The sequence below is a fragment of the Malania oleifera genome, chromosome 11 (assembly GCF_029873635.1).
Source record: "Malania oleifera isolate guangnan ecotype guangnan chromosome 11, ASM2987363v1, whole genome shotgun sequence".
Taxonomy (NCBI): Eukaryota; Viridiplantae; Streptophyta; class Magnoliopsida; order Santalales; family Ximeniaceae; genus Malania; species Malania oleifera.
Window position 1 is genome coordinate 13,733,538 of NC_080427.1, and position 25,196 is coordinate 13,758,733.

The window sequence follows — 25,196 nt, forward strand, 5'->3', positions numbered from 1 at the left end:
ATTTCATGTTTGTTGGAATTAGTATTTGTGGATACTGCCTTGGAATTCATTCACGTTATTTTCTAGAGACTAGCAAAATGTTAGTTGGGGGGGGGGTGTGATTATGCGCTTAAATTGTGTAATTAGGTGTCTTAATTCATACATTATGAATTATATTTTTAATTAAATACCTAATTATGCTCAATATTTTAACATTGCGCTTTATTCATAATATTTGGGTTTTATTGAATAATCTACGAATTTTTGGTATTTCATCGCAGGACAATTATTGGAAGCTAAAAACGATACTATTTTATATTCTGAACGTAACTTTCTTGTTTGAACTCCGATCAAGATGATTCAAAATTTTGGGGAAAGTTGAGGAAGTGCTCTACGATTTTTGTGTTTTGATCTTTGAGAGATATAGGCTTTAGGATGGTCAAACTTGGGCCTGTTCACTGGGAAACAAAAAGAAGAAAAAAAGAAGAAAAAAGAAAAGAAAAATATATATATATATATATATATGTATATATTGATTTGACCCGACGATGTAGCCAGGTCCTTTGTGTTTGGTGCGCTGGGTAGGGTTGGGGGCTCACTCCCTTTATATATATTTTTTCTTCTTCTCTTACAGAGGATCCCTTCTCTTCACTCTCCCTACTCCCTCTTCTTTCCTCTCTTCTCTCTCTTTTCTTCTTACTTTCCTCTTCCTCCTATCTGCTCCTCCTCCCTTGCTATAACTACTATTGCATGTTGCTGCCAAGGACCCGAAGTTGCTGCTGCCCCTGCCCCTTCGCGTTGTTGTAGCTGTTCTTTTGCTCTCTTGCTCTTTATTGTTGTTGTGCCGAGAAACCCATGGGCTGCTGCTGTTGTTGTCTGTGAAAGCAGCTCCTTGTGCCACTATGCTAGTAGGGACCTTAATTCCGAAAATAATTAATGGAAAAGAGAAGGGAAAGTAAAAAGGATAAAACAGCGGAGCACGTCAACGAGGCTCCATTTCTTATTAATGAAGTCTCTTTTGTGGCTTAGCGACGAGACGCAAAGACCCGTCGATGAGAAGATATCGAGGGATTTTTAGAGATTCTGAAATATCAGGCTCATTGACGAGGTAACGTTCTCGACCATGAGCGACCTTCTTCAGTTCGTCGACGAGAACTTTGACTCATCGATGAGGCTGGCTGGGTCAAACTAGTTATAAATAGAATATCCTTTTCTCCATTGCTAAGTTATCCCATTCTCTCTCTCTCTCTCTCTCTCTCTAGAACTCGAACCAACCCTCTCTCTCTCTAAGATTCCGTGCCATCGGTTGTCGAAATCAACAATCCGATCTCACTACGTAGGTTAAGAGGAGAATCTCTACAGTTATAGTGGATCAAATTTTCGATATGAGGATTTTTGGGTTTTTCTCTAAAATCAAGGTAAGGATCCGATTTTGTTTTTGATTCGGTAGTTATGTAGTAGTCGATATTATAGTGAAGTAATGTTCTTCGGTTTTTAGGTTTCGGGGATCCCGGGTCATTGTTTTGGATCGATTCGTTCGTGTTTCGATTTTCGAGATTAAGGTAAGGGGATTTGTTTACATCAGTATTTTTAGAAAAATGAAACCACATGATACGTAGCTTATGTTTATATGTACTTGTTGACTGCTTATTTGTAAAGTTTTACCGAGTATAAATGCCGATTCTTACGGTTTTCGCGATTTTACGATTTTGGAAAAAATGAGGTTTTTGGCATACGATCTCCAAATTTCTTAAACTACTTTATTTTCACTAAAACTAAAGTTAGAGATGCTTAAAACTTTTAATAGCAGCATAAATGATATTTTACGAACCAGTTTATATGAAATATATAATTGACCAAATAAGTGTGATATATGATATGAATTGAATCTATACTGATTTGAGATGTATGTATATAAACTATGGGACTAAGGTTCTAAGTGATTATCAGAAAATGTAGAAAATAGGTGCCGGTTAGATACCGTGCCAAGTATTAGAAAAAGGTAAAATCGAGAGGTTACGAGCTGGTTTTTACTACAATATGAATGAGATTGTGAAAATACTGGAATTGCACAGGTGATTATGTTTTAATGTAAATTATATATATGATATTGGGATTGTAGCTTATCTCAATAGTATATAAAGCCTTAAAACACTTATATTATGTAGGCTCGATACCGTTGCCAAAATAGAGGTACAGTGCAACCACACGCAGTTATTTTTCAGTGTGGGTACCTAGTAGTAGGCTTGGTAAGAAGGGCCACTGGTCAAAAGGGATCAAGGTGGTGATGGCCATGTCAGACTACAGTATGTTATGATGTCTAACAATGCCTGCATGAACGGGGCTCGATCAGTGCTTTCTTATCGCACAACCTTTGCTACGGGGAGTAATGGCATAGTTATGATAGCTTCAAGCTGGACGGTGTTCTAAATATGCATATACATGATTTAAAAGTTTTAATAGGTAAAGTCACAGGTTTGAGTACCGGACGGAGGGATTGTACAATGTATGGGCCTGTACCCTACCCTCACCTCGGGAACTCTCACTTGTAATGATGCTGAGTTATCTATTATCAGGAATTTATATATGTACAATATATATTACAGTATTGAGAATGTGCAATCTATGTAACTGTTTTCCAACAAGAATATAACTGTACAGTCACACACTGATGTAATATCTTCCTCCTTACTGAGAAGTGTCTCACCTCGAATATACAACCTTTGTTTCAGGTTCTGCAGGGCATTAACTTTAGTTGGTAGTGGGCCTTTAGAGTGAAGTATTGTTGTTAGTTACGTAAGTGTTTTTTTTTATGCGTTGGAGTTTAGCTCAGAGTGACTTTTGGGAATGTAATACAGTTTATGTTTTACGTACGTGTGAATGTATGAAGTATTGTTGTTAGTTACATAAGTGTTTTTTTTTATGCGTTGGAGTTTAGCTCAGAGTGACTTTTGGGAATGTAATACAGTTTATGTTTTACGTACGTGTGAATGTATGTAAAGGACAATTAGGTACTCTGGTATGTCTATTAGAATCCATATGAATGTTTATGTTTTCTGTAATATATGTGAGTACAGATCATTATGAAATACCCGTATGTCCCTATTTAGGGTGGGTAGTTATGTATGTTATCAGGATTTGTACAGGATATGTATATATAGTAACACTTCGGGGCCGTATTAAGGGTTGGGTCGTTACGGCCCTACTGCTCCTCAACTCCACCACGGCTGTGTTGCTGCCTCAACCTCCAACGGCCAACATCTTCTTCCTTCATTTCTATCTCTCTCTTTCTTTCCCTTTTCTTTCTTCTCTTTTCTTTTAATTGTTGTTTTGTTATTTGTTAGAATTGGTGTTTTCCCAAGAGGGGGGGGGGGGGTGAATTGGAATTTAAAACTTTTTCTCCTAGGTTAATCTATCCTACAATAGTATATACACAACCTAGGGTCTGTCTATTCAATTTCCAAATGCGTAGATAAATATAATGTGAAATTTAAGTCATACGCATCATTCACCCATAACATACATGTGCGGTAAATATAAAGTGCGGAAATATAAATGAACACACAATATGTTATCGGGGTTTAGCCAACCATGCCTACATCCCGGCCTCAAGCTCACAAGTAGGAGGATTCCACTAATAGCTCACTTAAGGGTGGAGCGGCACTGTTTACAACCAGGTCAAATTAACACAGGGCTGACCTCAACCTTAACCAAGTCAATTAGCGGGGCTGACCTCAACCTACACGCCTTAACAGGACGACGCACCTAGCTTTCCTACCGGGTCTAAGCCAATCCGGGACTATTCCAGGGCTAGTCTCCCTCTTCAGGCCCGTGCCTGGAAATACAACCAAAGTGTATTACAATGAAATGGTACAGTGATTGTGCTTTCAAGTAAAGTAGATAAGTACCCAAATTCGCGCAATAATATACACCACAAATATGAAATAATTTGTAAGCTCAATGTGGTCTAGATGATTCAACTCTCAAAGGTATTTTCTATCGGTGTAAAGAGTACGTGAGAGTGTCAAACAAACAATCTTTGTATCACAAGATATTCAACAAATAGGTTCACACAAAGATGTCAAGTCTTATGTATTTCAATCATTAAGATATCTCAAGCATGTAAGTATTAAACGATGTATATGCTTGGTTTGCAAAAGACATGTAATCTTTGTATTCAGCAAATAATATATAAGTGAAAGAATATTGCAACTAAGATCACAATCACACAAGCAAATATCTGTTCAAAGTATTTTGCAATATAAAAGTACAATAGATATTTGGAAGTGTTTGAAAAGTTTTGCAAACAAAAACAAATACACTCTTCTCAAGATCTTGCAATGAAAGTGCAAGCTTAGAAGATCTAATAAGGTTTTCTTAGGAAATGCTTATTAGCAAAAGCCTCCTAAGAATCCTTAGGTTTGGCTCTCAAGAAAATCGTGTCAAACAAGTAGCATAAGGAGAGCAAACCTTTTAAACAAAACACTCAATCAACTTACAAAATATGTAGGCAATGATAGAAGGCAAGTATGAGTGGTTTGAGTAATAAAATGAGTGTTATAGGGTTTTGGTTTTTCAAAGAATTTTCCCTAATCAAAGTGGCTAATGTCACACTAATTTTCTCAAATGAACTTGTATATATAGGCAAGGGAGAAAATATGACCGTTGGGGACCTATTGGGTATTATTAGAAAAGTTTTAATGACGTTTAAGGCATTTTAACCCTATTTAGAAAAATATTAACCACGGTAAAAATAGGACCAACCCGAGAGGTGTGGTCGACCAGAACTGGTTCGGTCGACCAGGACTCAAGTAGCTCGGTCGACCAGGGGGATTTTGAACTAAGTGGCTTGGTCGACCGGAGAGGGCAATTTGCCAAATTTCCGAGGTTCGGTCGATCGGGGCTATTTTGAACTGAAGGGCTCGGTCGACCAGACCATTGGGAATTCTCCCAAGACCCCTCGGTCAACCAGGTAGTTGGAGTACAAATCTGGTCGATCGATCGGGAGGTCAAACTGTTGACTCCCAGGTGGTTCGGTCGACCGAGGTCAAATGACCTATAAGGGCTCGGTCGACCAGGCCTGGGTCAAATAGTTGACCCAGACCGGTTTCGGTCGACCGGGCCAAATTGAACTGAATTGGCCGGTCGACCAAAAGTGCACCAAGTGTGCATTTCGGTCCCGTATCGACCCAAACAATTCCTATTCAAGTGCCTAACAAATATATGTGAATATGTGTGTGTCCTAAGGTCACTTGGGGTCCAATTTGAAAGCACCGAAAAAATCCGGTGTCGGTCGACCGAAGGGCACCCTAAGGTCTTTCTACGGTCATTTCTCATTCATGATTCGGTTTGAGCTTACGTAATAAATCATACATGTGATGTGCGCGAGCTTATTACAAACTGAATGCCCTAATTACTATTACAGACCAATATAAATATATTACAATGAATATGATTTGGTCTTCAAGCTTTTCTTGCTTTGTGCACATCTTGATCTTATCATTCTTGATTCCTGCACAAAACCTCAAATGTTCATTAGATACAATGAGTATTTGTCATAATCAAAACCGGGCGTGACCAATAAGGTCAACATTATTGCTGTTAAAGAATTGAATAATTGTTATTTTTCTTTGGTAGAATTTTATTTAAAGTTTTAATTTTTAAAGCTTGTTTTGGGTGTTACTATTGAAGTTATTTAATTTCTTTCCCTCTTAATTAATATTAGTATTAGATTTTATTTTTATTTGCTTAAGGTTCGGTTTGGTTTCTTGAAAGAAAAAAAATACAAAAAAAAAAAAAATCTTCTTTAGGACTTAAATTAGTTGTCTTCTTTAAAATTAATTTTTTTTGGGTTCTATTTAGAATCAAGCTCGTTTAATTAAAGTCCGAATTTTGTTATCGTATTTAGTTGTTAGAGTCTTAATTTTGATTCAAGTTCTTGATTGAGTTAAAAATTTGGTTTTTCTTGTTTGAGTTTGCGTTCGATTGAGTTTTTAATTGCATGCTTAAGTTTTTGCTTAAAGTTATCATTTTTTATCTTTTTCCGAAGTTCAAACATGAGTTTTAATTCTTGCTTGGTTGATTAAACAAAGGGTCGTTTCTCGTTGTAATTTAATTTAGTGCATGTTAGGATTTAGAATTTAAATTGCGCATTCTTTTAATTCATAAAAAAAGGAAAATCTCAAACATCCTGGAAAAGCCAAATCTGAACTGTTTTCAGTGATCCTTTTATTTTCTTATTTTCTGATTGGAATTAAGTAAAATTTGGGATTAAACTACATTCTTGAGGAGACGATTTGACTTTTGGATTAAGTATTACACGACTGAACTCCTATACTTGGGATAGCTTACGAGCCGCTCATTTTTCGAGTGAGTCACTTATGATGTGGAGGTCTCCTAACAAAGTCTTCTTGGCGATTCACTCGCCTTTGTGGAGGAAGAGGTCTTTCTCTAGGAGGCATAGGTGGCTCTCTTGGCTTTTCATCATCATTGCTTTGCTCAAGGGGCGACTCTAAATTGTCTCAAGGTGGGTTATGGACTAGTTGGTCTTCCAACCTATCTAGTCTTTGGCAGGTCTCAAACTCTTTATTCAAGTCACGAACTTGATCTTGAAGCTCATCTATTGAGGTATCTCTCTCAACATCAGTCCTACAACCTCGGTAAGAATTCCTGGATTAAGTAGCCATCCTATGGGTTGGGGAAGGATTCAGCCAACACTAGGGCAACCCTTTGGAATGGTGTTTGGTCACACAAAGTAGAATCAAATGTGAACCTAACCTAGGCTCTGATACCAATATAATGTAGGGATGGTTTTAAGTAGCCCTAGTCCTATGGTTGACCCTCTTAGTAGCACACACACAATATCACAATCTAAGGGGAGAATTTAATTAACCAAGCATGAACATCACAAACATATGCTAGTGATCACAAGTATTGAGATTTTGAAAACGTATATGATTTGGTTTAAAAGCCCTTAGTTGATTATTTCATTCAAGTAATCAAGTTCCCTTTAAAAGATGTTATATTAGAAGACTTAGATCACAAGTCCTAGCATACAAATCAAATATCCCTAAGCACGGTACTAGCAAGCATGTTCATGTTGAAAATCTAGGAGGATTCAAAGAGAATGAACAATGTTTTCAATCAAGGATTCGAGTAAGGTTTCAAAGCGTACAATGGACTTTTAGGGACTGTTTTATATTGTCACTATTGGAGTGTCAAGTTAAGAAAACGAATCTAGGCTGTCCATATCAAGCAGAGATCCAGCGGCTAGTTTTGTTTTTATTTGTTATGGGGGGCATAGCTGTAATTTTACCTATCAATTACTTGTAAATACAAAACAGAACAGCAGGGGGTGGGAGTTGAGATTCTAGACTTCAGTTTTTGTAGCAGCGCAGAAGAAGGGTTTTTCCCCAGCCGTGAGAGACTCCTACCGAGAGTGAGAGCCTTCCATAGCCGAGAGTGAGCACCTGTAGCTGAGGGTTTCTTTAGCCGTGCGGGAGAGCGAGGGTCACGCAAGAGAAGGAGACGGCAGGAGGGCATTTGACATTGGGAGGATCTCCAACCTCCAGAGGAGGCACGCGCAAGGGTAAGGCAAGGTAAGCTCAGATTTGGTTTCTTGGGGAGGATTTCTTGTAGGGAAATAAGGGAGAACAATAGGAAGAAACTTAGGATTATTCGCAGGTGCGAAGAGGGGGTTTCTTGGGTTGTTCTTGGGCTGTTCTTGGGCTGATTTCCAGAGGAGATCAGTAAGACAAGAAACAAGGGTAAATCTATGTGTACTTGTGTTTATTTTCGCCAATTTAATATAATGTCTGTGGAGGTGAGTTTCTACCGTGGATGTAAGCCAATTTTTGGGCCGAACCACGTAAATGTGTTCTTGTGGATTGTGATTGTGTGATTGGCATGTTTATGCTTTACTGAATATTATTTGGTGAACATATATTTTTCTTGATCAGGCTTAGCACACACACGCATCAAAATAAACAGGTTTAAAGTTTAGGTGTAATTGTGGTTGATGCTTGGACAAATTCAGATTATTATTGTGGCTTGCTTATAATTGATTAAAATCTGAAAATTGGAATTAGCAATCAGCTGGTTATACACACAACAAGTGGTATCAAAGTCTGGCTATGTGATGGGGTCTGCTAGGTTTGAAATAGAAAAATTTACCGGGAAAAATGACTTTGGTTTATGGAGGATTAAGATGCGTGCCATCTTGGTACAACAGGGGATTGAGGAGGCTCTTCTTGGAGAAAAGAAGGGAGCCTCCACTTCATAAAAGGGGAAACTAGATTTTCCCTCCACCGACAAAGTGAAGCCCGAAATCCTTCAAAAGGCACATAATGTCATTATCTTGTCCCTAGGAGACAAAGTGCTTAGGGAAGTTGCCAATGAGGATATGACAGCTGGAGTGTGGTCAAAACTAGAAAGTTTGTACATGACAAAATCCCTAGGAAATAGACTCCATAAGAAGACTAGACTCTACACCTTTAGAATGACCCTTGGAACATCAATTGATGAACATTTAGATGAATTTAATAAAAATTTTTTGGATCTTGCTAATATTGATATTAGTATAGATGAAGAAGACCAGACAATTCTTTTATTGAGTTCTCTTGATTCCACATATGACCATATTAAAGAAACTATGATGTATGGGAGAGAGAGGCTGACTTTAGAAGATGTGCAAGCCATTTTGCACTCTAGGGAATTGCACACTAAGTTTGAGTCTAAATCAGCGTCAGGGGAAGGGTTAAATGTGAGAGGTAGGTCTGAAAAGAGGAACAACAAAGGAAAAGACAAGAGGTCTAGATTAAAGTCTAAGAGCAAGGCACTAAAATGTTTTACATGTCACAAGGAAGGACATTTTAGGAGGGATTGCCTTGAGAGGAAAAATGGTGCAATTGCCACCACCTTTGAATCAAAGGGTAAGGCAGCTGTAGTTTTAGATGGGTATGATAGTGCGGAAGTGTTGAATGTCTCTGAAGAGATTCGAGAAAAGAATGGATATTAGATTCAGGATGTTCCTTCCACATGTGTCCATTGAAAAATTAGTTTAAGTCTTTTACATGCTTAGAAGGAGGTCATGTTATCCTAGGAAAAAATAAGTCATGGAAAATACAGGGTATAGGGACTGTGAGACTTCTAATGCATGATGGGATGGAGAGAGTGCTAAGAGATGTGAGGTACATACCTGAGTTGAAGAGAAACTTGATTTCTCTGGGTAGCTTAGATAAGACAGGGTACACGTTTAAGTCTGAAGGAGGTAGCTTAAGAGTTTGTAGAGGTTCACTAGTAGTGATGAAAGGGGTGCTAAAGAATGGGCTGTACACCTTGGTAGGAAAGACAGTGATTGGTGAGGTTTCACCTATCAATCATAGGGTAGAAAAATCAGGTTTCCTTGTGGCATAGGAGGCTAGGACATGTTAGCTAACAGAGCCTAAAGGAGTTGGAGAAACAGGGGCTCCTTGGAGATAGGAAACTTGAGGAATTGTCATTCTGTGAGGAGTGTGTCTTGGGTGAGTCTACTAGGGTTAGTTTTAAAAAGTCCACTCACACCATGAAACAGACTCTTGATTACATACATTCAGACTGTTAGACACTCTGATACTAGTGACCCGTAGCTTGAGGTGGAGCAACCCTCCACTTCTCATAGCCATTTAGAAACAGATGTTGCAGTTTTTGAGGAGCAAAACTCAAAAACAGAAACCTCTGAAGTAAGTAAAACTTACCTTCTAGCACGGGATAGGGAGAGGAGGGTCATAAGAACTCCTCAAAGGTATGGGGAAGCTGATATGACAGCTTTTGCTCTTTCTATTGCTGAAACAAAAATTGAGGTGGAGCCTAGGACTTTTAAAGAAGCCATGGATAGTAAAGAGGCTAAAAAATGGATTCTTACAATGCAAGAAGAAATGGAGTCTCTTAACAAGAATGAGACATTGGTGATGGTACCTAGACTGGAAAAAAAAAACTCATAGGATCCAAGTGGATCTTTAAGAGGAAAGAGGGAATCCCTGGAGTTGAACCACCTACGTATAAAGCTAGGTTAGTGGCTAAGGGATTTACACAAAGGGAAGGGGTAGACAATAATGAAATATTTTCCCCTGTTGTGAGGCATAGTTCTATTAGAATTCTATTATCCTTTGTTGTTGTACATGACTTGCATTTGGAACAACTTGATGTTAAAACTGCTTTCTTGCATGGTACTTTAGAAGAAACAATTTATATGCAACCTCCCAAGGGCTTTGATACGGAAATGAATAAAAATCATGTATGTTTATTAAAGAAATCTTTATATGGGTTGAAACAATCACCTAGACAATGGTATAAACGATTTGATTCTTACATGATTCAAAATGATTTCTGTAGAAGCAATTATGATGGTTGTGTTTATTTTAAACCATGTGATAAATGTCATATATATATTTGCTATTATATGTTGTTGACATGTTGGTTGCTTGTCAAGATATGGATATGTTAAATCAAGTTAAGTGCATGCTCAAATCTGAATTTGAAATGAAAGACTTAGGACCTATTAAAAGAATACTTGGTATGGAAATAACTAGAGAAAGGAATAAAAAGCTTCTCTACTTGTCTCAAAAGTCTTATATTTCAAAAGTATTAAAAAGATTTGGAATGCGTTATGTTAAATCTACTTCCATTCCTGTTGCACAACATGTTAAGTTGTCTAGCAAACAGTGTCCTGAAACTGAAGATGAGTCACTTTTTATGAATAGAATACCTTATGCTAGTATGGTTGGTAGTGTAATGTATGCTATAAAATGTTCTAGACCTGATTTATCTTATGCTGTAAGTCAAGTGAGTAGATTTATGAGCAAACCTGGAAAACCACATTGGCATGCTTTGAAACAAATTTTTCAATACTTGTCTGGAACAAAACAACAAGGATTAATATTTGGTAAAAGGGATATGCATTGTGAAATAGGGTTAAAAGGATATGTAGATTCTGACTATGTTGGAAATCTAGATACTAGGAAATCTTTGTCTGGTATGGTCTTTTGTTTTTTAGGTAGTGCTATTAGTTGGAAATCTCACATGCAGTCGGTGGTAGCCTTGTCTACCACGGAGGCTGAATATATTACTATGACTGAAGCCTTTAAGGAGGCTATATGGATAAAAGGACTATGCTTAGAGTTAGGAATGTATAGTGGAGCCGTTACAATTTATTGTGAGAAAGAAAACACTATTCATTTGGCTAGGAATCATGTTTATCATGATAGGTCCAAATATATAGATGTTAGGCTGCATTTTGTGAGAGATATTATTTCTAGTGGAGAAATACAAGTAAGAAAAATTCCAACGGAGGATAATCCTTCGGATATGATGACTAAAGCAGTACCTAAATCCAAGTTTGAACATTGTTCGAACTTGGTTAACCTTGAAAGTTTCTAGTGTCTATTTTGCAGGAACTGCCATAGGAGATGCTAAGGAGGTGCAAGGAACACAAGCTTGCCAAGGTGGAGAATTGTTGGAGTGTCAAGCTAAGAAAACGAATCTAGGTCGTCCATATCAAGCAGAGATCCAGCGGCTAGTTTTGTTTTTATTTGTTATGGGGGGCATAGTTGTAATTTTACCTGTTAATTACTTGTAAATACAAAATAGAACAGCAGGGGGCGGGAGTTGAGATTCTGGACTTCAGTTTTTGCAGTAGTGCAGAAGAAGGGCTTTTTCCCAGCTGCGAGAGACTCCTGCCAAGAGCGAAAGACTTCCATAGCTGAGAGAGAGCACCTGCAGCTGAGGGTTTCTTCAGCTGTGCGGGAGAGCGAGGGTCGCGTGAGAGAAGGAGACGGCAGGAGGGCATTCGGCATTGGGGGGATCTCCAACCTCCAGCGGAGGCACGCGCAAGGGTAAGGCAAGGTAAGCTCAGATTTGGTTTCTTGGGGAGGATTTCTTGTAGGGAAATAAGGGAGAACAATAGGAAGAAACCTAGGGTTATTCGCAGGTGCGAAGAGGGGGTTTCTTGGGTTGTTCTTGGGCTGATTTCCAGAGGAGATCAGTAAGACAAGAAACAAGGGTAAAATTGTGTGTACTTATGTTTATTTTCATCAATTTAATATAGTGTATGTGGAGGTGAGTGTCTGCTGTGAATGTAGGCCAATTTTTGGGCCGAACCACGTAAATGTGTTCTTGTGGATTGTGATTGTGTGATTGACATGTTTATGCTTTGCTGAATATTATTTGGTGAACATATATTTTTCTTGATCAGGCTTAGCACACACAAGCGTCAAAATAAACAGGTTTAAAGTTTAGGTGTAATTGTGGTTAATGCTTGGACAAATTCAGATTATTATTGTGGTTTGCTTATAATTGATTGAAATCTGAAAATTGGAATTAGCAATCAGCTGGTTATACACACAACAGTCACAAACAAGGAATTGAAACGAGCTTACCAAGAGGTTCAGAATGACAAAAACCAAGGTGCACGAGTACTCGATTACACCATGAACAAGCTTGTTGATCCTTAGGAATCTTGAGACAAGAATGAAGCTTGAGGAAGGGTGTTGCCGTGAGTTATGAAGGAGGAGTAGGGTGTGGAGTGTTGATGATGACATTGATGTTGTCGTGGTCTCTCATCGCCCTATCTCCGAGAAGACGGAACGTAGCCTCACACTACTCAATCACAAGGAAAGGAACAAGCTTCACAAGCTCAAACAAATGCTTCTTTTAATTGATAACACAAAGACCCCTTTTACAATATAAGTGATGGCAGATTTATAACCTTACATGAGTATGCACATGACTTGTACATGACTTCTTAAGAGATTAAAGAAAATACAAAAATAGAATAAAACATTTAAAACATAGAAAATGAGGTTCCTAGGAAATAATTTGTCATATGAAATAAGTTCCTAAGAACTAGAATAATTATGATAGTAGAATATAGGAATTCAAAATGAAATAAATGATTCTTGAAAGACCAAGACTCTTTGACTTGCAAATTGTCATCCTTTTTCCAAGTTAGCTTCAAAGATAAGCTTTAATTGAGTTTCCTTATGTAGTGGTTGAATTTTAGAGAAGGGGTTGCCGAGGGGGGGGGGGGGGGGAGGTATTTTGGTTCATTATTTCATGGATCCTTAAGTGGTATTCAATTCCATGTTCCAAAGCTTAAGTCCTTTTTTTTATTCTTCAAGTCCATCCAACATAAAAGTCCATTAAGTGATCATTTGGGTTTGAACTTTAAAGTACTTGCAAATAAAGTTCACATCTAGTTGTGGACTTCAGGTGGTCGTCCACGTGTTACAATATCCGCGAAAGATACTCGGAGTGCATGTTGATTCCCATCACTCTCTCTCTCTCTCTCTCTCTCTCTCTCTCTCAAGATTTGAATCTAAAACTTTCAACATAAAATTCTCAAATTTTAATCACCGGATGTCCCTTATGACGTATCATATCATTGCATCATCCATGCATTTTCTTTTAAAAACATGGTTAATACATATAATTTTCATATAAGATTGGTTCTTGTATCGGTGACTAAATTTGGTTCTCGTACGGGTCACTAAATTTTTGTACTTTTATCATTTATTAAAATTAAAAATGAAAAATATATGATTTTGGCAATATATAGTATTCTATTACTATTACAATTAGGATTTTCTATTATACGTTATTTTTCAAAAATTTTAAAACACCAAAGATACATTATAAACTGTCATGCTCATCTCGAATATCATATGCATAGAGAAGATTGACATATAAATTGATTCGTCCCCTAATTTTATTGGGGTATCAGAGCTTGATTGCTCTTATACGAGATTTTAAGAGTTTTATTGCTTTGTTGGAATTATATACACAAAATGCATGATGTATTTAATTTACTTTAATAAAAGAAAGTGAACCTATAACGACAGTTTATAAGTACGCACAAATGAATCCAACTGCATTATCCCTTCCATGAAGGGAACATTGGATAAATTCAAAACCCAAATCGGATATATTCCTGTCCAATAATTCCCGCACATTGTACGCAAGAAAAAGACTCCTTTTAATATATGAGAGGGCCCGCGTTCCCCCGACACGTACCGCCGGCACGTGTCCGCGAACCCAACCAGACGCTGACCTCCCACCAGAGCCCTGCAGAGCGTCAACTTACGCTCTCCTCCAAGCGCGTGGCCTAACAATTGTCCCATCGCCAGACAGTTGCGGCCTCACCTGACCGTACCACTCCCCACGCGCCACCACGCGCGAATGCATTTAAAGCAAGTTATTACGAGGATGCCACCCTCCACTCAGCGTCGGGTGGTGGAGAACACGAGCCGTGCGCTCTGGGAAAACGGAATTCGAGAAGAAAAGAAAAGAAAAGAAAAGAAAAGATAGGAAAGGAAAAAAAGGAAAAAGAATGCGTTTGTCCGCAGTTCTCAGGTAGCCGTTTTCTTTACTTTCTCTCCACCATGCTCAGATGCCATTTGCTTTTCTTCCTCTCCTTTTCTCTCACGGTTTTGTTTTCTCTCTTTATATGCATTTCCGCTGTTCCCGAAGAGATAGAAACTGAAAGGAAAAGGAGTGATCATCACTGAACGCATAGAGAGAGAGAGAGAGAGAGAGAGAGAGAGAGAGAGAGAGAGAGATATTCGAAGTTCGGATTGATGGGTTCGTCCTCGGGACAGAGCAGCAGCTACGATCTCTCATTCAAGATCTTGTTGATCGGCGACTCTGGAGTCGGCAAAAGCAGTCTTCTCGTCAGCTTCATCTCTAGCTCTGTCGAAGATCTTTCTCCCACCATTGGTATTCCATATATCAATCTCTCTCTCTCTCTCTCTCTCTCTCTCTCTCTCTCTCTCCTTTTTATTTTATTTTCAGTTTCTCTTTCATTGCTGAGAAAATGCCGGAAAAGAAAAGAAATCAAAAGAAACGTGAACCTCAACTGAATGGAGGCCAATTCAACTATTTGATTTACTAGCTAGAGGTGTACTATCAATATGGGAAAATAGAGAAAAAGAAAAAAAGCAAATAAGATTTGAAATTTTCGTAACATTCTTTTTCTAAGCATTCCAATCAGATTTGATATTGAAACTCAAACAGTGGGCAGGTATGTACAGTCCTCCTATATATTTTAGTTGAATTGTATAGTCTTCTATTATGGCAATCCGAGCTTCTCATTATGTGCCGAACTAATGCAATCTTTACGCTCTCTGTTTGATCAAATGGAAAACGCTAAGCATTGATTGGGTTGTGATTGAAATTAAAATTAGTTTAGTGGTGATTCTTTTAGGTGGATTGACGTTTGTGATGCTGATTCTGAAGGTTGGGTCAATGTGATCAAATAGGGGTGGTTCTGGGTTGGGTTGGGGGAAGCAGGGATCTAGCCTTACTAATATAAAAAAAACTGTAGATCTGCATCTATTGATTCGTAGTGCAATACGACATTTTGTTAATTGTGCTCAGCGCTAGAATTCTTGACTAGGATGGCCTTCTTGGCTTTAGCATACACTTCAGCTTCCATGCATGGTCAAAGCAGATAAAACAACTGTGCCATCATTGCTTTAGCACTGTTATGTGACATTTGGCTTGTGGAATGGAATAGAGTGGATTGAATGACTATTGTGTAGAAATATTATATCTTTACATCAAGAAAAAAACAGGGTGCTTCTAATGCAAATGGCCATATAAAAATTGGTCTTATTCTAACAAACATGAAATAGTGTACTGGAATAGATTAACATAAACTTTTTTCCTTATAATAGGTTATTACATTTTGTAAGGAAAATGTAATGTTAATGTATAATCAAAAAGGCAAACCAACTTGCTCAATTAATTATGAGAGGGATATGGAAGGAGTATCATAGACATGCAACTACACAAAGGCATGCATTGAGCCATATGCTCTTCTCAATTTGAGTCCTCAGCTCTTGGTTCTATTTCTTTGGCAATTTCTCCTTGCGTTGATGGTATATCACACACTGGCAAAATCGCCAACTCTAAAGACTAGATGCTGTAATTTAGTAGTCTTTGAGAAGTTGTTGAAATGGCCATGTAAATGTGACACATGTCCTAAACCCAACAGCTGTTGCAATATTCATTAGAAAAAGAGAAATTTTTTTATGGCACAACATAAGAGGGGACATGTAATTGTTATGTCTTACCTCGACAATTGCTGGTTTGAATTTTATGGCATACTTTTGAGAATTTTTTGCATCTTAACTATGTGTAGGTGTGGATTTTAAGATCAAACTGCTCACAGTTGGTGGAAAGAAATTGAAGCTTACAATTTGGGACACTGGTGAGGGGTTTCAGTATTCATTCTTTTTATTTTTATCTTTCCATTTGGACTCCATTTCACCATCTGAAATTTCCAGTATTTCTCATTTTTATAATATTTGATTATTACGTCACGTGAGGGTTGCTTAATTACTTACTTTTCATTGAACCTGCCTTTTTGATTACTATAGAGAAATGGTGCTTCCAAGATCTCCTTTGTAGATCATTTTTAAAAGTAAGCACTCATTTTTTTTCTTCATTATTCTCATTTTCTAATTGAAGGAGAAAAATCAAATATAGAGATACAAAAGAATGTAATCCAGCAACCACTAATGTCACACTTTGTTAGACATTTAATTTAATGAAAACCTAGAAATGGTACAACTAGTTGTCTTTGAACTTTCTATAATATCTTTATTTTTTTTTCGCCTACTTGATCATATTTGAAAACTTCTCTTAATAATTATTGTGGTTGTGCCAATACTCTTAGTCCATCTGAGGTTGCTAGGAGGTGCTAAAATTTCTACCTTGTTATAGCTCACCACCATTGAAGTCTCAAGAGAATAACTACTAGTGAGCAGAATAGGAGCAGGTCATTCCCACCAGACCTGCTATGCCAACAAAACTATTACGAGTTAAAATGTGTTGAAGAGGCAGCATACTCAGAGCTTTTTGTGTTGAAGTAGGAATATCAATAAACAATTTCTCTAAAAAATGAAGAAATTGCTGGTTAGCCCTCCAAAATCACTATTTTAGGTTGTTCATTTCTTCAATGAGGCCAAAAGTGTATTTAGAAGAAGAGAGAGAGAGAGAGAGAGAGAGAGAGTTCGGGGTGTGGATGAGGTAAGAATCCTTCATTTGCTCTGTAAGTGTATCTAGTTCATATTAGGTTTGGGTTGGAAGAGAATATTCTACCATGGGAGAATTGACTCTTAGCTCAGCACTGGAGGTGATTCTAGCTTGCAAAAGGCTAACGGCTGTAGAGGAGCACTATTTTTAATAAGTATTGCTAGATTATTTTTGTAACTTGACGCAGTTTGTATCAAATGTGAAAACATTTTTCATGAATTGATTACTTTATGGTAATAATTGGTGATGATAAAATGAAGCCTGTGCGCTATTATAATGTTTTGGGCCTTGATGCTTAACATAGATTACTAGAATAAGGTTGCCCTTTGAAGTTTTTTCTTCTTTAACTTTTCAAAGTGTGGAAATGAGTTTGGGGCTTCTTTAAAACTTTCAAGGCAAGGAAGGTTTCTTACAATTAGTTTTTCTGATTGAAAGTTAATTCCACCCCTACCCTCATCCACCCCCACCTTTAAAAAAAGTGATAGGGGAAGAGGAAAAAGAAATTTGCGTGTTGGTACACTTATGCCAACTTATCTTTTACTACCTATTCTATAAGCCATCATATATTCTTGTTTCCTCTTATAATATCAATATTTGATTCAATTGCTATTTGCTACCCTGCATACATGTTTAAAAAATAATGTGATAAATTGTAACTTGTTTTTGAACATTCTGTGTCTCTTGCAGCTGGACAAGAAAGGTTCAGAACATTAACAAGCTCTTACTATAGAGGTGCCCAAGGGATTTTTCTTGGTATGCCATTGACAAGATAAAAGTATTTCGTTCTTCAAAAGTTTGCTGTGAAAAATCAATTTTTTGACTTTGTTTGTTTAGAATGTGGCTTTGTAAATAATCAGGGATTTTTTACTGCTACCTTTTTTAAACTTACTGAACACTTGCTGTGCTAGAAATTGTCTTTCAGCTCACCGTAGCCAATGAAAATGCAGTTTTTTACTAATGTTGATTCAAATTATATATTTTTCTGATATTTGGAATCCATTTGTTAAATTATATACGACCACAAATGAATTTTATGTCATTGTTGTTTTATTCATACTGAGTGTTGATGTATTGATGCAGTATACATATCTCTATGACAAGCATACTCTCTGATCTTTATTTTCTTTTATCTGTCATGATAGAAGTAAACTCTCTGTATTCTCTGAGTCCTTCGATTTCCATGGATATTTCTTAAACACCCCTTTCAATTTTGATATGATCCTATACATCTGTATGTCTGTCTCATTGGAAATAAAATTCTGGGAATGATAAAAAACAAATAAGCAAAAGTTGAAACAGGATATAGATGGAAAAAACGTTATGCGATTTTGAGTAATAAAGGTGAAGTGGGATATGGATAGGTCCACAACTAGAAATTCAAGTTATTTCCTTTTATGAGATGATGCCTTGGGGCAGGGTTTGTACACTTGGGAATTGGATTACTATTGTTTGATAGATACTGATGTAATAAATATACGAAAAGGAAATTATTATGCTGCCTAGAGCTAGGTTCATTACTTTATTGTGCTACAGGTCTGCAATGGCAAGTCAAAGGTGAAACAGGATGTGCATAAGTCTGTGATGAGATATTCAAATTTCACACCGCAAAGGAAAGTAAGACATGCAGAGTAGGGTTTGTGTACTTGAGAATTGGATTGATGTTGCTGGATAGATGTGGATGTAATAAATATATGAAAAGGCAGAAAACAATATTATCAACTCAGTATACAGAGACTTTGATTCTTTACTACCTGGTACCAGGTACACAACCTTACTTGGGATAAGCAACATGACAGACACTAATTGACTAACAATTAGTTGCCTGTGAATTGCATCCTAGCTTTCCTCTTCCAAGAATAAAATAAGAATGATTCAATGCATTATATTGGCTTGTTTTCTTTTTAATAAGATGGATAGCCTTTAATTGTATTGAATGGAGAAAAAATCTGTGTAGCTGACTGAACAGAAAATGTTGGGCACTATTGCCAGTCATATTCATATCTTATGTTAAGATTTAATGCCTATTTTAGCTCTTGCTGTGTCATGCATGGTTTTAAGGAATATGAAGCCTTCTCTACACGAGTTATTTTGACTTCTGTCATTGCACACAGTATGGCTCAAGGTGTTTTGTTGCAAAGATAATTAACCTGAAACCTGTATTTTGGTTGTCGCACCTATGCACTTATGCATGATTTATTTCATATTTTTGATGACCTTTTTTGATGTTGATAGACTGAATTCTAATTGATTTTCTTTGCTTTTGTTCAGTGTATGATGTGACTCGAAGAGAAACCTATACAAACCTTTCGGATGTATGGGCTAAAGAAGTAGACCTTTACTCCACAAATCAGAACTGTGTCAAGATGCTTGTTGGAAATAAAGTTGATAGAGTAAGATTTATATTCCCTGTTTACTGCAGTTGAATATTCAAATAGAAGACAAATAAATTACTTTACATTTATAAGAATGCATATATTGTTTCTCTATGATCAACATATGCATGTTCCATGCTGCCTTATGGCACTCAATTCTTTACCCAATGGCAAGGGTGTTTCATTTCACTTTCACCTGAGCCTGAAGGTCACGGGTTCAAGTCATGAGAACAGCCTCTCCTAGTCTGGAGGTAAGGCTGCACATTGTTACTCCCTAGACCCTATGGAGTGGAAGCCTTTTGCACTGTGTTACACTTTAATATTTTAATTTCTTCTTCTTCTTCTTGTCCTCCACTGTTCCCTATGCCAATTGGTTGGTTTATCTTCCCCATTGCGAGACATCACAATGTGCTAAGGTATATATAATAAAAAAAGGTAGATTAAGTATTGTTTTGCAATACACTAATGAATTTTCTTTTCCCTTAAAAAAAAATATTTAGTTGCATGTTGATGCTATCTCTTTAATTGAAAGGCCACCACCACTATATCCTCACACAAACTTGAGTTCTTGAGCTTGCACACAGTGGGAGGCTGAAGGTTCTATTTATAACTATTACAATCATTCATTCAGTTTCTTTGACTGATGAAGGGTGCCCCCTCAAGATTGCTAAGAAAGAATAATAGAATTTTCTGTTCATAGCTTTGTTTTGAAGAGTTAATGTTGATATTGTTCTGTAAGGCACTTTTTTTGTTTTGCACAACTGCCTCTTGGGACTGGAAATATTGTGAGTTTTAATGAATTGGAGGTTGTGTGCAGGTGTGTAGTGTTCAACAAGAATACACTCGGTTCTCCTGAGTTGCCAAATGATTGCTGCCAAGCTGAGAATGAAAATTTTGGTCTTTTTATGACTAGTATTATCAGTGAATAGCCGCAATTCATTTCGCGTGCCTTGCTAATTATCAAAATGCTCGTAATTAAGAGTTTTCTGTCCCTAGTAGGGTCATGACTACATGTTTGGCAGATTCAATGACCCAAAAGTAGTCAGTACATGGTTATCTAGGTGTTGTATTGGATTGTAGACAGTCATGATGAGATGCATACTTTTTCTGGACACAATGATGAACCTTTCTCATCTGATCCATCCTGAATCTAATAAAAATGCTGAATTAGCCATTTCTGAAAGGCTGCATCTCTTTCTTTTTTAGACTACTTTTTGTAGCACTGTTTGTTGAGACAAGTTTATTTTCTTTCAGTTTTGCTTTGTTTTTATTTTTCCCTATCACATTTTGACTCAAAGGCATTCCCGTAGAAATTTTGCACTTTTTTGATTTTTTTTGTTAACATCTGCGTCTGCTCTTCTGGTGTTTTTATTATTATTATTATTATTATTATTATTCCAATGAGATTGTTCAGGATCGGTAGCCAATTAGTTTGCTATTCATAGATTTTCATGAGCCTCTATTCTTACAAATTTTACTGTACAGAATATTACCCTTTTATCATATAATTCGCTTTATGATGTCAGGAGTCTGAAAGGGTTGTAAGTAGAGAGGAGGGGATCGCTCTGGCAAAAGAACTTGGATGTTTATTTCTTGAATGTAGTGCTAAAACTCGAGAAAATGTGGAGCAATGTTTTGAAGAGCTTGCACTAAAGGTAATTAGGAGAGACATTTATGGTTTTCAAGATCCTGATGGATATTCAAAATATTTCAGTGTTTAACCTATCTCTGCAATCTTTTTGTTTTGACTCTGGAATTTTGCCAAGTTACATTGAAAATTGAACTCGGGAGAGACAGTTTGCTGGTTAATACGTCCATGTCCAAGTTGTTTTTACCCATAAAGTTCCTACGTTGTAGGACTATGTACTAGTATTATTTGCAACCCTTGTTTCACATGGAATTATGAGTGTTTACTTTAAGAAATACTTATACATATACTTGGGAAAAATCATGCTTCATTGAAGAAGTCTTTTGGCGAAGAAGTTAGCATACAACCATCCTTAACATTCAAAGCATGTTGATCTGAGCCACGTGATTTTATAGTTAATGAATGCAATTATCCTGACTTCTCTCAGATTCCTGAAAGAACTTTGCAGATGTGATGGGAGCAGAGATAAACAATTTGTTTTGTTTACATTGTACAAAAAAAAAAATGAAATTTTTACAGAATGGGAGCAGAGATATTTAAACAATTAGTTTTGTTTATATTGTACAAAAAAGAAAGACATTTTTACAGAATGAATTATCAATTTGCCGTCTTAGTTTTAACCAATTCTGGATTATTCTGCAGATAATGGAGGTTCCTAGTCTTTTGGAAGAAGGATCTGCAGCAGTTAAGAGAAATATTCTGAAACAGAAACAGGATTACCAGCCACCTTTGAGCGGGGGGTGTTGCTCTTAAAATTCTTAACTAGGGAGGGCCTCCATATGAATGCAGGATTTATGTATGATATGAAGGCATCAAGCAGCACTTCTAGTGGCACACAAACGCTGAGCGTATTGTTTTTAACACTGTAATTGAGTTATGTATATGTGACTCCTTTGATTGATGCTACAACAACACATTAGCTTGTGTAAATGTGTTTGCCTCGTAACTTTGTTCTTTGTTTTATCTTTTGTTAATCTTCGCCCAGAATGTTTTCAAAACAAAAATTGCTTGTATTTGATTTGATTTGTTTTGATTTGAATTTATCAATTCATGCTGTGGATAGTTCTTCATTTTCTGTTTGCATCAAGGAATTATTTTATATTTACTACTGTTGAATTGACCCCATTTCACCATTCCAATGGGACCTTAATTACTATAGTCGACTGCATGAAAATAAAAGTTAAAATAGTGTTAATAAACCAAATTGACGAAATAAATCTGAAATAAGAAATGACCATAAAACAATGAAACTAGTAGCAGTTAATCCATTGTTGGAACTGAGTGTATTTGAAGAGAGCACTACTACCCTCTTTTCTTTCCTCAAAAAATAATAGCTTGATGGGCAACTACAAGTGTCAGATCTTCCTTTGTTCAGGTTATACACCTAATGTAATAAAAGACATGTAAACATAGGAACTGCGAGTTTTTTCCCGTTTTAACTTTTTTTAAAAAAAATATATTAAATAATACCTCACTCTGGGAAGTATTTTCCAGAATGACCCTGACGTAATCTCTTTACTCCAAGTAGCGATATTTAACTAAATCTCGCTACTTGGAGTAGCGAGATTTTCCACGTGTCAACTGGAGAATTATTTTTCTAAAAACAAATCTCGCTACTTGGAGTAGCGATATTTTACCAAATCTCGCTACTTCAAGTAGCGAGATTTTTCACGTGTAAAAAAATATTATTTAATATCTATATTTTAAAAAATGATAAATAAGGAAAAAACTCGGTTCCTTGTGTTGTGGTATTTTTTGGTTTGTTGGATGGATCGTCTCGGGTGGACAGCCCCAAAAATGATAAATAAAGATGCAGTCATCGATTCTCCCGAGAGGCCGCAATTACCGTGAGCAAGCATATTAATGACGAAGGACGCATTTTTTATACTAATACTTGTACTTGCTCCGCTATTCAGCCCAAGCCTGGCTGAGGAAGAGTTACGAGGCGTAAAACAAAAAAAATATGCGGATTGGCCCGTGCATACTATATTGAATATAATGATTCCATGATTCACGATAAGATCAATAATAAGATAAATAAGAAATCAAAAGAAAAAAAGTAAGGCCATTCCGTTTCCCATTTCGACAAAAGACCCATACCCAAGTTCCATAGCTTCGGGTCCGCTATCCCGATCATGATTTTCCTACCCCCAGAGGGAAATTTCCTTCCCCTTTAGGCCGGTTGTGGGCGAGGAGGGATTCGAACCCCCGACACCGTGGTTCGTAGCCACCGTGGAGTAGCGAGATTTTTCACGTGTCAATTTAAGAATTAGTTTTGTAAAAAAATATTATTTAATATCTATATTTTAAAAAATGATAAATAAGGAAAAAACTCGGTTCCTTGTGCTATGGTGTTTTTTGGTTCGTTGGATGGATCGTCTCGGATGGACAGCCCCAAAATATGCAGAGTTGGATGGCCCACGTCAGCCCAGATTTGTCAGTATCTGATTGGACAAATATCAAATGGTTGACAGAGAGCTTAGTCTCTTTGGACGGCAGCAAATCCCAAGATGGGATTTAAAATTTTTTATAGAAATAATTACTAAATATGTTTATATACATTATATTATTTTTATTGCTTATTAGTATTCGTAGTTGATGGATGCTAGCAAAAATAGGATGGTAGGAAATAATGGCTATATGCAGGCTACTATGCATGCTCTGCAGCAACTGTTCAGAATTCTGACCTGCAGATCACATCCATTATACTGACATGCACAATAAAAATGTAATTCACTTTTTTAGTAATTCATTTCTTAGAAAAAAAAAGTTTCTTTAATAGGGAGGCCTAAGGGTGGTTATCGCTTGAGAATAATTAAGAAAGAGGAAGAGGAGGTCATCTGTAACACAATTCCTTAGTCCCAAATTTAAGTCTTAGTTACTTTTAAAAATAAAAATAAAAAAATTAAATCTAATTTTGTTGATTTGAGCCTATTTTTTAAAAATATCTTTAGTCATATTAATATTTAAATTAGAAGGATCCGACAGTTTCATTTATTAAGTCAAATGACAAAAATACTTATCATAGATAGTGCTGGATCTTGGGGATAATAATAATAATAATAATAATAATGCAATTATAATTTTACAAAAAATTCATTAATATTGTATTGCTGCCCCCTTATGTTTTTGGATCCATTTAAATGTTTATTAAGATCAGGCAAGACAACAAAATTAAGAAGTGTATCCTCATTTCAAAATTGTTTCGTATACTATTCAAAATTTTGAATTTAATATTTTTTATATCAAATTTGTATGATATCCCCCCCATAGTACAAGCATGAAGTTATCTTTTACTTTACAAGCATGAAGTTAGACTTGAGTTCATGGACATATTAAACTATATAGAATGTTGAATTCAAGACCATTCAGTGTCAACCTAAAATCTTTAAGAGTTCAGACTTTAGACTAGACCAATGACATAATAAAAAGGATAAATGGCATGAAGTCTTGCATGCATGCCTTTCAGAGATAGCCCCATCACATATCATGATAAAATCAAGAATAAGCCTGCAACCTATAATCCCCAAGACTTCCTGCTTCTAAGCACCAGTCCCATGCATGATGATTAATGGCGCTAAATTATTGAGATTGATCTGCTCTTACCTTCCACATTTAAATTTACCAACAAATGTTGTAAACTTCAATTATAATTTTAGAATGGAGGAAATTTCCCCAACAAATGAGAACCAAGAAGCTCCCCAAACCCCCAGTGAAAAGATAATATATCCATTGTTAGATTACCACTTATAGGAAATACAATAGTTTTAAAAACCACACAATAAACGCAAGCAACAAGACTAGACCCCAAGACCTCCTGGTAACCAGCTCCAATACCATGTTACATTATCACTTTACCTAAAAGCTTAAGCTATTATGTTTTGGGACAACAATGTATATCAAGCTTTAACATCCATATCCCTCAATATAAAGGAGACATAAATGAATATAACATTCTATATGTAACTTATGGTTGTATGCCTGTAAATATTTGTGAATGACTAATTGAGAGGCTTCAAAATACAATGAGATGAAAACACGAAGAGAAGTTGTAAAATAAAACATGAATGATCTAAAAGCAAGAGGTGAGTGGGGAAAAGGATGTCTCTAAGGCACCATGTATTTTA

The 25,196-nt window shown here is 36.6% G+C and overlaps 1 protein-coding gene across 2 annotated transcripts; it reads left to right on the forward strand.

Annotated features, from left to right (window-relative positions):
- Positions 1 to 14,225: 14,225 nt before the first annotated feature.
- LOC131167276 (ras-related protein RABC2a) lies at positions 14,226 to 22,139 on the forward strand. 2 transcript variants are annotated; one of them, XM_058126016.1, is made up of 7 exons: positions 14,226 to 14,364; positions 14,482 to 14,727; positions 16,154 to 16,222; positions 17,737 to 17,802; positions 19,318 to 19,439; positions 20,948 to 21,076; positions 21,712 to 22,139. In XM_058126016.1, exons 2-7 carry the CDS (start codon positions 14,589 to 14,591, stop codon positions 21,820 to 21,822), a joined length of 636 nt encoding a protein of 211 aa, XP_057981999.1. In that variant the 5' UTR covers positions 14,226 to 14,364; positions 14,482 to 14,588; the 3' UTR covers positions 21,823 to 22,139. The 2 variants fall into 2 exon arrangements, with proteins under 2 accessions (XP_057981999.1, XP_057981998.1); XM_058126015.1 differs by having other exon boundaries at positions 14,226 to 14,727.
- The last annotated feature ends 3,057 nt before the right edge of the window (positions 22,140 to 25,196 follow it).

Excerpts from the sequence above, each read along its gene's own strand:
- LOC131167276 (XM_058126015.1), top strand. The coding sequence starts at position 14,589 with ATGGGTTCGTCCTCGGGACAGAGCAGCAGCTACGATCTCTCATTCAAG. Across the intron at positions 14,728-16,153 it reads AGATCTTTCTCCCACCATTG|GTGTGGATTTTAAGATCAAA; the intron begins GTATTCCATATA and ends AACTATGTGTAG. Across the intron at positions 17,803-19,317 it reads TGCCCAAGGGATTTTTCTTG|TGTATGATGTGACTCGAAGA; the intron begins GTATGCCATTGA and ends GCTTTTGTTCAG.